We start from the raw sequence: 12,157 nt of genomic DNA on the forward strand, positions 1-12,157 counted from the left end.
TACTTTAAATCCGTGCCTGGTCCGATCAGATTTCCCGAATACATCGGGACCCCCTCACCGCACGCGCTGCACTCGCCTGTGTGGGTTTTATCTACTTGGATGAAGTAACGGGACTTTCGGCCTGGTGCCGCCGGGATATATTATATAGGTACCCAGAGCTTTAAAACGACTATGCGCCTCTGAGTAAATCAGTTGCGACCATATTACTGTGGGATAGTACAGGGATGAATTGTAATTTAAGAATATTTTGCCAGTTAATAATAAGATATTAACTGTAACCGTATGTCAAATGGTATTTAAAATATCACTCTACTTTACTGTATATACTATTTAATTTAAATAAACAATTCAAGTAACGTGCTTAGACAATAATTTTGTTCTGTAGTCTACGCTGGCGCGTCCCAACTCTCGTCTCAGACAGAAGGGATATAACTAAAATAAATCTCGACGCAAGTGGGCACGCGTTTCAAAACCTAGTCAAATAGTGTAAACAAACAAAAATAAGTTTATTTTATTTTCAATACAAATATGTGTAAGGATAACAACACGCGTATGTACCGCCGCTGACAGGCGCATCACTACATTCACAGTAAAGCGGCTACAGCGCTGCATATTAAGAAGCGGGAATTCAAATAACTTATTTTGCCGTACTAAAAAAAATTGTTTAGCCATTGCAATTATCACCCTTGAAATTGGAATAGAAACAAGAAAGGCTTGTGTCTTCTAATTGGCGTATTTATGCATACACCTGTATTATTTCGCCAATGGAAAATGTCCTTATTATAATTTTTGTAAAAACTTCCTTTCATATTACCTATTTATAGTAAAACAATATTGTTGGAGCGTGATATTTCTTTTGAGATTCAGTCATTTACCACAGAAACATAACAATCACAAATAATGATACCTAGACTGACATGGCTCAGGAATAAATAATGGAACAATAATAATATGAAAGTCGCTTTATTACAACGAAATAAGTTGCTTGAAGCGCTATTGGTTTACTATGCCCGACCGCGCCACCTGTCCGCCGTTTGCGTCGACAAAACAGTTGGGGCTCGCGACCAACCGCGTCGTTAAAGCGGCCCCTCCCCCCGCGGCGGCGCGCTCGTACCCCGCCGCCCTGCGGCGCCCAATGCCCAGTACGATCGAGCGACACAAGGCGTGCGTACTTGCCAGCCACACGTATATACAATGCGCCACGCTACGCGGCTGTCATGAGTGCAACACACATTTTCCTCAAGTGATCAGTGAAATAATGTAAAAGATTGTGTTAAAAGCAAGCGGACCGCGCCGCGGAGTGAGACAGCGCGCCCGCGTCGACCCGCCGGCCGGCGGACGCCGCTCGAGACGCTCCAAAAAAAAGCGAACTGACTCGATGTGCTCGCGGACTGTTCAGTGTCAGTGTAGTGTTAATAGTTAAATGGATAAACAACGTGCGATGATCGTATGAGGAAGAAAGGCAACAGGAACATCGTAAGTGTGGAGAGCGTGCGCTCAGTGTTAATATATTGTGTTCGAGCAGAAATGCGGGGTCGGCCGCCCCGGGGCCCCGGCGCGCCGTGCTAGTACAAGCCAGTGGGGAGGCCGCCCGCCGGCGAGCCCGCTGATCGCCTCGGAGGTACGGACACGGAGGAGCACGGCTCGTAGCTTGTTGTCGCCGACGCTCGGGGCCGAGGGCCGACCGGCCTCCGCGGCCGTGCGCCGCTGCTCTCGTCGCCCGCCTTTTGGAGGGAGTGTTTAGCTATCGTGTTAGGTTATGTGCGGCGGCGGGCTGCAGGCGAGCTTTGCGTTTTTTTTTCTCACTCATAACAAACAGGTTTTTACATCTCACTCGGCTACTTACACGATTAGTGCGCCCGCTCGAGTGTTTTAACGTAAATATAAATGTTATTCTTTATAATGTCGTGCTGTTGTCGTTATTATGACAAGAATTCGAAATTGCTGAAGGTAGACAGCAGGCACCGAACGGGCCGGTGCCACGACGTTTATAAATAGAGGTTTAAAAAGTTGATTTTTTGCCATAACAAGCTCAAGTTGTGGCCTAAATGGGGTGTTCGTAAATCATTTGAAATGTTTGGAGTGTTTTGCGGGGTGCGCCCTCGGCTTCGGTTTTTAAAAAACCGCGGGGAATGAGATAAGAAGGTACATGCATACACCGACATACGGAAAAGTTTGTGTAAAAAACGACCTTTTTGACTATTGTGTTTTTAAATCGCATATAAGAACTCTTCTCTAATAATATTAACAACCTCGTATCTAAATATGATTCCGTCTAAGATGTAAGTAGTAAATATAACAAGCTCACGATTGCACGTCCTTGGGTTAGGCAGTAGTGTAATTAAAATCAACCTATCTATTTTCTTTCATGATAAAAGCGAGATTGTCGCCATGGCGCAATATCAAATAATTTATCTTTTTTTTTTTCAAATCGAACCCATGACCCTATGGATATCACAGCTAAAAAGGCTGCTAATAGCGCGCATAATGTGTCCAATGAAAATCAATATATTTAAAGCACACCAAATTTCGTGGTCGGTTTGAAGTTACTCTCTACATCTCCTATTGCCCTGGTATCTTCGGCCGTACTTCATTAATAATCCCGATGCCCAAAGTAAGGATCAAATAAGTAACGTGATGCCATGAATCTTTGAGATGATGAGATGACGGTCCATAATCATGTTCGTTAATAACAATAAAAATAACCGATACCTTGCATTAGTAATCATTAGTCTAAGATATGACTTGAAAAGGCTCGGCTGTCGTCCACTTCTCTCTTCATCTGCTAGAGTATGCTAGACCCTAAAAAATTACCGTCGTCACTCGTGACTACAAAACGATCAAAATCACAGTACAGTCGTACGCCATACAAGTAAAATGGCCCCGATAACTCAAGATATCTACCCTACAAAGATATTCTGTAACTAAAAAATAATGGTTATATGCCGCTTTTTATATATATAAAAATATGTAGTCTAGTTGGTTGTGGAATGGGCTGCCGTGACGAATGTCCGCAGGTTCAAAACCTAAGGGCACACACCTCTGTTTTTTCTAAAATCATGTGTGTATTTGTGAATTATCGCTTGCTTTAACGGTGAAGGAAAACATCGTGAGGTAACCTGCATACCTTAGAAGTTCTCTATAAAACATTTTCAGGGTTTGAAGTCTATCAATCCGAACTAGGCCAGCGTGGTCTAAGTTATAATTCCTCTCAGTAGGAGAAGAGGCCCGTGCCCAGCAGTGACACAGTTATTATGTTTTTTATCGGAATTACAATAAACATAGAACTCAGGGAGATTAAGTAATATTGACTTCTCTCTTAGTAAAGGACTGCGAGGATCGGAGACAAAAAGGATGAATGTAAAGTCAAACCCCCGTAAAGACATAGGGCCGTTGTGATTGGTAAATATTGAGATACAGCTCATCACATCGGCCCTATGGCTACGCACTGCGAAGGCTGCCATGCCGTCAGCACTGAAAAACAGACTTGTTATCACAGCTTTGCTCCGTCCTGAGATAAAAAAAACGTCTATGAATAAGGGGGATAGTATGTAAATAAACCCGACTAGTGCGAGTTGGATTCGCACCGAAGTACATATTTACGGTGTTTAGATTTTTCCTTTACACGTGCTGTAAGACATTGCTTCTTGCCAAATTAGATGGTTCTAGGTTAACGGAAAGTACCCTATAGATTTTGCTTCCCTTGTGAAATCACAACATATGCGGCATAAACGGTCATATCTTTTGAACGCGTTGACTTACAAGTTTGATTTTTTCACAGCTATAAGAGACCTTAGACCGCAGTACTTGATATGAATTTCGACTTGATACCTCTACGCGTTCCTAAGAAAACGATATAGAAAGACAAACAAACAAATTGAACCATGTAGGATTCCTCTTGAGTTACAGAGCCCTGGAAATGGTCATCGTCAACTAGCGTCCAGGATCTTAATCCAGGAAACTTATCCATACTTAACCACAGATCACATTGCTCGTTGAAAACAAAACTGGCATTGTACGAAATTTGACGGTATAGAGTTAGCGCGACATTTGAAATCTGCAGAAAAAACGTCATAATATCCAAAGATCCATTTCTTAATAGGTCACTTAGGGTATCACTAGATGTCACGAGTGTCTCTTCATACTTTTAAGTTTTGTGTTTGTTCGTTAAACACAGGGCCGTAGCTAGGAGGGGGCATTGTGGGGCAATGCCCTACCTTAAAATACTAATACCCTACCTTAATAATTAACTAAATTATACATAACTACTCAAAATATATGGAGCAGTGGGTTTTTTATTTCACGATTTGAAAGTTTGTCCCATAGTAAGAGTTATTCGTATTGATGGGTGGAATAACCCCCTTTCGAGATTTAAGAGAATTTTGTTACAATCTGTATATTACCCTAATAATTACGTAAGTATAAACCTGACTTATTCACGTTCATAAGTAAATTAAGCCAAAAATCGGTTGACCAGATCGGCTCTAGTAACATCTACTTCCGCCCTAGCTGTAGCCAGAGCTGCTCTACCTTAAATTCAAGTCTAGCTACGGTCCTGGTTAAACATAAACTGACACTAATCCAGTCCGTGTCCAGTCGTCAGCGACAATTAATGTCGCTCTAACTCAATACCGTCAAATTTCGTATGATGCCACTTTTGATTTCAACGTGCAAGTCATGCTATCTGTATGCATTATAACCTACTGTGAAGTACTGTGCAAAACTTGTAATAGCCTCGGTACCCATAACACAAGTTTAATCTTATTTTGGGACCAGTGTTCAATATATCTACTACATATTATTGTTATATTAGCGACCCGCCCCGGCTTCGCACGGGTGCAATGCTGACTATTGAATGGATGTTATTATTATACATATAAACCTTCCTCTTGAATCACTCTATCTATTAAAAAAAAAACCGCATCAAAATCCTTTGCGTAGTTTTAAAGATTTAAGCACACATTGGGACAGAGAAAGCGACTTTGTTTTATACTATGTAGTGATGTGCATTTTATAACTAAGCATATAAGTTATAAGTAGTATCTGTGACTATGTTATATATCTATATCTATAACTATTGTTGGAAAATTTTAACTACAGTGTGGCGGGCTTTAAAGTTCTCAATCGAGTTACCTGCCCAAGACCACGCGCTTTTGGGGTATGAAGAATGAAAGAGCCTCGTATTAGTTACGACCTTTGCTAAAACTTCAATATCTACTAAGTTCATGTCCAGCAAACGATAAGTCGTAGAAAACCCACGCATTCGAAATAATTGTTGTTTATTATAACTTTATTAAACTTTGTTTTTGATGTCCACGATACAGGCATAGCCTAGTGTGGACATGTTCCTAATTGGTATAAGAAGTGGAACTTTTTGGAAAATTAATTTATTTCTTATTAAATCTTTTTATTTATACAAATACCCATGGCCTCGCATTAGTGCAGGCTATTGCTGAATCTTCTATATCAACGAAGTTCATGTCCTGCCGAGATATTTTTTTTTTTACATGATCCTACGTATTTTAGCCTGGTAAGGGCCAGCTTATAACACACAGGGCTTTTGAGTGAGCGCTGTAGGCGCTCGCAACCCTTGAAAATTAAGCGACCATGCTGAGAGCAACTCACTAACGGGATACAAACCTCGACTCAGGACGGTCACTGGGAGAGGATGAGACGATTATGGAACCGATACACAGATCCTTACGAAACTATGCCGGTCTTCTATTTTATAACTAATTGTTTGCTGGTAGAATAGATTATCAGATCAGCCTATTATAATCAAAGGTCTGAGAACAAATTGGCTTTCTGGAATCACTAATTCTTACAGAAGTAAAAAAATATATGGGAATGATGTCCTAAAGCGTAAGTCTATTACGAAGATAAAATTGAAAACAATTATGGCCTCTAAAACAGCAGATAGCAGTTACTAGACTTGTTCGGACATATTCACACGAATTTTCAGCGAACGGAAAGATATACTCAAAACAAATATCACGCCATTTTAAAATACGTCGATATGGCGATAGGCTCATCACATCATGGGATGTAACACACTGCAAAAAGTTGGTGCCTTGGATGCATCTATGCCTACCCCTTAGGCGATAAAGGCCTGATGTATGTTTATTGTCTCAACAATTGTACAATAACTGAATTTGCAGTTGACACGTCTAACGGGCCACCATTATAGATTTACTAGCGACCCGCCCCGGCTTCGCACGGGTGCAATGCTGACTATTTAATGGATATTATTATTATACATATAAACCTTCCTCTTGAATCACTCTATCTATTAAAAAAACCGCATCAAAATCCGTTGCGTAGTTTTAAAGATTTAAGCACACATAGGGACAGAGAAAGAGACTTTGTTTTATACTATGTAGTGAAGTGCAGTAAATGTGGAATTATAGAAAGAGAATCAGGCGAGTGGCTCTCTCACAGTCACTCAACCGTAAACATTGTGAATATAGATCGTATTTCTTACGCCCGGACCGGCCACTGTCCGGACTCGGTACGTCCGTGTCCTTAAGTATAAGCTCAAGCCGCCCACCTGCTCGATGACGCAGTGCCTGCGGCGTCACAAAAATAATACGCGTAGTATTGCTAAGACGTGGGCGGATAGCGTCCGTAAAGAGGTCAGGGGAGATGCAATTAGGATCCAGCTCTACGTAGTTCTACGAGACCAATTTAAGCATGTCATTGTCACTTAAGGACGCGATTATTTTTTTTCGTCTTAAAGGCGCAAACGCCAATAACTTACTGGCAACACTGAATTAATAAAAAAAATCCTAAAGACGCAAAACGCCGATAACCTACTGGCCACATTAGATTAAGTAAAAAAAAAATTATATGAATCCTTTTTATTCTAAATTTAAAATTATTTTCCATATTTGAATTAAGAACCGATGTGACTATTTTAAAACATTTGAGTCCGTTATAAAAATGACATTATGCCTCTATGAAATATAGACTTGAAGGACTGAGATATTCTCGAACAGCTAATGCTCTACTGCTAACCCCTTCAATGATACAGATATGTAGATTTGAGATATTTTTCCTTTTATTTTGGATAAAACTTGCTCATACGACTGTTTCTAAGAAAACGAATGACGATTTCGTACTTTTTAGGTAAAATACCTCTACAGTCGTGACCACAATGTAACCGCCTAATTCATCACCGATTCGCTTGCCGGAACAGGACAACTAAAATTACGGACTACTTTTTAGAGTCTCGTAAACATGCCAATGGAATCCTGTCACCATTGTTAAAATTATTATTTAATTATTAATTTTATGCAAATCGCATTTGGTTGTGGCCTTTTTTTATACGGTCATGTGTAAGTAGAATTGGGTCCAATATAATGTCGACTGATGAGATGATTACCCCTCGGCAGTCGACAGAATTATGCCGGTCTATTAAATCTGATAGACGCTGATCCCGGAACGCGACACACTAACGCACGCCACTATGATTTTAACACCTCACGTATCTAAACTGCAAAGCCAAAAAGGAAAAAAAAAAAAAAAAAAAACACCTCACGTACGGTAGTCGCTATCTGGGAAGATATAAAATATAAGTATCCTACCACAAGCAAAGCCTTGAGTTGCGAACCTGGGAATGCCGAAATATTTTAGGAGCTGCAGTAGACAGAAACGCAATAGCAACAACTTCGCGTCGCAGGAGTTCGTCACCCCGGTCGAATGGCGTACTTTTTTTAACTCGATCTCGGTTTGAATTGGTTTAGACATATAAACAATACTGCGCAGACATTTACGCATAATCTTACTTCTTATTACTATATGTAAAATGTTTGGATGTTTGTTAGAAGTAAATTCAGAAACAATTGAACGGTATGGGATGAAATTTGCCACACGGGTAGACCATGTCCTGGATTAACAAATAGGCTATTATTATCCCTTCAATTTGCTCCTCTGGGAAATATTTGAAGTGTTTTTTTTTTTAAGTAGATAGCGTTGGCATCGTTTAGATAGCACTGTAGAATGCCTCATTTATACATTATCAGTCTTACTCATAAAAAAATCACAAAGCTATGCTTAGTTAAAACACAAATTAACTCGACAGCTGCAAGTCAAAACCGCCATCTTGCCTTTTAATAAGGTTTAAACTTGGAAACCGGTGATGTTTTTGACAGCTATTTAAGCAATTATTAACTACCTCTTAACGCTAAAACAAGTTTATAAGTAAGGCCGTATATAACTAATAAGTTATACAATGAATTGCTGGAATCGAACCTGAGACTACCTCGGAATGCAACACTGAACCCTAATAACAGTCGCATGATGGTGATGGTATCAAGAGACGATAAATAAACAAGCAATATTCTCAAATTAACCGAGATTTAGATTAACAAGAAAACTTGCAGAATTCACTTTTTATAGCAATTTCAAACAATTACGGCAACCTGATTTTCGCAAATTTTAAAGCTTGCAGGACTTGCCGCAACTCGCATATGTATGGAGCTGTTGAAATATTATGTCTAGTGTAAACGCATCTGAAAGTTCTTGCAGTGCCGCGAGATCTTGCTAGTTTATACTTAGCATAAACGGCGATAGCTTAGTTTGGTGTCGAACGGACTGCCACGACGAATGTCCGCAGGTTCAAAACCCAAGGGCGCAAACCTCTGACTTTACTAAAATTATGTGTGTATTTGTGAATTACCGCTTGCTTTAACGGTGAAGGAATACATGGTGAGGAAACCTGCATACCTAAGACGTATATAGGAATTTTAAAGCGGGCTCGGGCCTTCTCTACTACTGAGAGGGGTTAGGCCTGACTTTATCTATAGGAATTTTGAAGTAGGCTCGGGCCTTCTCTACTACTGAGAGGGATAAGGTCTTAGTCCACCACGCTGTAGTGCGGATTGGCAGACTTCAAACACCCTTAAAATTCCTATAGAGAACTTCTTAGGTATGCAGGTTTCCTTACAATATTTTACTTCACCCGATCATTCACAAAGAATACACATAACTTTAGAAAAGTCAGAAGTGTTGAACCTTTGGGTTTAAAGCTGCGGACATTCGTCTGGGCAAGTTCCAAACCCAACTAGTCTATTGCCGCTATAACCAATAAATACCCAATATTAATTAAAAAGTGATTAATATCGCACATACACAATATAGTTATTTAGGGCACACCATACCCTCCCAATAGATCAGGTTGATCATAGGCTGTATCGGAACGAAGAGGCTGCAGTGAGTGACGGGACGTTCCCTCAGGGCGTCGACCTCTACTTGTTGCGGTTAACAGTACAGCCGCGCGGACACCGCGCCGCGCCAGCTCGAAATTAACCAAAAAAACATGACGCCATCTTTAATTCAAAATTAGACTATAATGACAGTGTGCTAGCGTTCATTCTCGGTGGAGGATATTTTGTGGCTCTCTGGATGTCGACTCGCGTGCATGTCGTAAACTATAGTAAAGATTTTCCATTGATTTTGTTCATATTCCAAGTTCAAATGAGACAGTAGCTCGTCTGATTGTAAACATCACAATTGCTCACAAACAGGTATACAGCTTAAAACTAGGTTTTGCCCCAAAAAAATGTTACTAGATCCTGCGGGGCCATGTTTAATTAGGCTTCAAAAGCTTCAGTACCTTCGTACTGACTAGATCTTCTCCGTGGGACAGCTTGGAAATATATTCTAAGAGCTCAGTCCATCTGTGTGCTATATGGCATATAAATCCCTTCCCCGTCAGAGGCAGTCTTGGGGGTTAATAGGGAGGTTAGGTAACAGCTTGAGGCCTCACACAATGTCGTGCCTAACCTTTTTTTTTATAATATTACCACCCTGATAACCTACAACAAAATAACATCCATACCAAAAAGAATGGAAGAATGGAAGCTTCTGGTCCCTTCGGAGGTCTCACGTCGGGTAAGACCGCCACTGTCCCCCGATCTGTCTATCCCTAGCCGTGATTGGCTAACAAACATCTTCGTTAACTTTCACTTTTAAAAGATTGCTTGTGCATACTTTTTCGAAACCGCGGGGTGTCCGCAGTCCGTAACAAGGAATTAACGCCCTAGTTAGATAACAATCTGGCATAATGAATCGCGATGACTCATACGTACGAACCCGATAAAGAATAAGGTTCAAATTCCATCAATAACACGTGCTTTTATTATGCACGTATGGCTCTTTTTTTGTTAAGGTCACTGCAAAGTGACCTAACCCCAATGTTAGACAGAGGCGTAAAATTAGCGCACCTTTTATATAATTTCATTACATCTATTGGGAGAGCTGTCACCGATCAGGTAATTTACATTTTTGTTAAATAACATGTATAATTTTTAGTTGCTTGAATCAAACACAAAACTCCAAGACAAAATACATATTTTGTTGTACATGAACGATAATTTTATATTACATATATATCTATATAGTACAGTAAATTTAACTAGAATTGGTGAATGGATTCCGCGCTGCGCGTAACGTTTGTGCGCTGGCAGCATTCCAGTGGTTTTTGAGAAACTTGCCATCTATCGAGCGACTAATGTACGTGTCAAATTATATGTCAAACAACCGCAGCGATCGGCGATGCGAGCAGATCTGATCGAATGCCAACATCTACCATACACAGAACCGAGGTGATTGCGAGCTTAATTCGAATTGTTTTTTAGGTAATTGGTACAAAATTTTAGGTTAAATAAACAAATTAGGTGAAACATTATAGATTTATAGGTATGTTGTATAACCGCTGTGAATTTGAAAGTTCTCTTAGTTTTAATTAGACGGAAATATGGCAAAATATAATATTTTTGTAACAGAACCGTAGACGAATAATATTAATATTAGTTCTGTATTTAACACGTCCCATTGCTGGACACGGGCCTTCCCTACTACTGTAGGGGATTAGGTCTTAGCCCGCCACACTGGCTTTATGCGGATTGGTAGATTTCATAACAACATTGTAATGAAACAAATAATATCACAAATCACTATGTTAATAATGATTTAAACTTAACTTAAGAAGGGTGTTTTTTTTTCAAATAAATCCCCATTTCGTCGCAATGTAGTACGCGAGGGGACCAGGCAATCATGAACTTGGAAGAGTAAACGCCTCAACACCGAGTCATGTGTTCGCTGGCTGCGTAAACAAAAACAATGTCATAAAAAATATTGTACGCGATCCATTCCGGGAAGTGTTGGCGAAATTCGCGGAACGAAAGTAGTTGAACCATCAATGAAATGCAGTAATTAAGGTGTTCGATAATGCTTTCATTGCTTTTAACAGCTGTGCGGTGTTATGTTGGCCTGGTACGTCGGGCTTGTTGCTCTTTATGCATTGGTAATTTTAATGGCTTTTTTAATGGGATATGGGATGGAAATGGCACCCCATTGTTGATCGGAAAATAATTGATTGATGGGTCAATAATTAGTGTGGATACTTTTCCGGAGTTATCACTAATATTTTTCTATTTCGCGGTAAAATGTAACAACAAATTATAACACGATGCTATTATTATCACCCGAACTTATTAAATAACAATAATTATAGGTATGTTAACTTAAATGAACAAATAAGACTTAACCACCGTTAATCGTCTCCTCATAGGTGAGTAATTAATGCTAGACCTTATAATTAATTTCGGCTATCGAAATTCACACGATCGTCTCCAATCAACGTTCAGATATATAGTGTAAATAAAATTATAATACTAGCCGCTTAGCGGGTCGGCAGACTTCACATATCCTCGAAATTATTATTGAGAATTCTCAAGTATGTAGGTTTCCTCACGATGTTTTCGATAGCGACCACTATATACAAGGTGTAAATCAAATCAAGCCATAGTGGCCCAAATAAGTGTTTCGGGACCAGCCTGTGTATATCCGGTTCCAACAGACCGGCACAATTGTGTCGACTGCCGAGGGGTAATCATCTCTCGTCAGTCGACATTCTATTGGACCGCACTCCTTATCATCAGCTGCAGTGGGGTCACTTTGGCGTGTCCGTATTAAAAAATATTATTCTATTTATTTTTTAGTAAAGTTTCCAAATAATCCCAAAAGATAAACAAAGAGGAACCATGAATTACTGTTCAAACCAAAATGATTTTTTTTTATCAAAATAAACATGGAATCTAGTACTGGTGAGCCTGCGAAGTTGTCCCAAACATTTCAAATACTTAAGCACCTACCG

General features: G+C 39.9%; 1 protein-coding gene across 2 annotated transcripts in view; it reads left to right on the top strand.

Moving 5' to 3' along the window:
• Positions 1–1,126: 1,126 nt before the first annotated feature.
• The window catches only part of LOC115455345 (LIM domain-binding protein 2-like), a 59,620-nt gene continuing 48,589 nt past the window's right edge, over positions 1,127–12,157 (top strand). Inside the window, exon 1 of one of the 2 annotated variants that reach the window (XM_037443331.1) lies at positions 1,127–1,621. Coding sequence is in view for 1 of the 2 variants with exons in the window: in XM_037443330.1 (XP_037299227.1) it covers positions 1,450–1,476 (27 nt within the window). In the remaining variant the exon portion in view is untranslated. The remainder of the gene's footprint in view (positions 1,622–12,157) is intronic. The other variant, XM_037443330.1, reaches the window with a different exon arrangement.

This window comes from Manduca sexta, chromosome 26 (genome assembly GCF_014839805.1).
Source record: "Manduca sexta isolate Smith_Timp_Sample1 chromosome 26, JHU_Msex_v1.0, whole genome shotgun sequence".
Classification (NCBI taxonomy): domain Eukaryota; kingdom Metazoa; phylum Arthropoda; class Insecta; order Lepidoptera; family Sphingidae; genus Manduca; species Manduca sexta.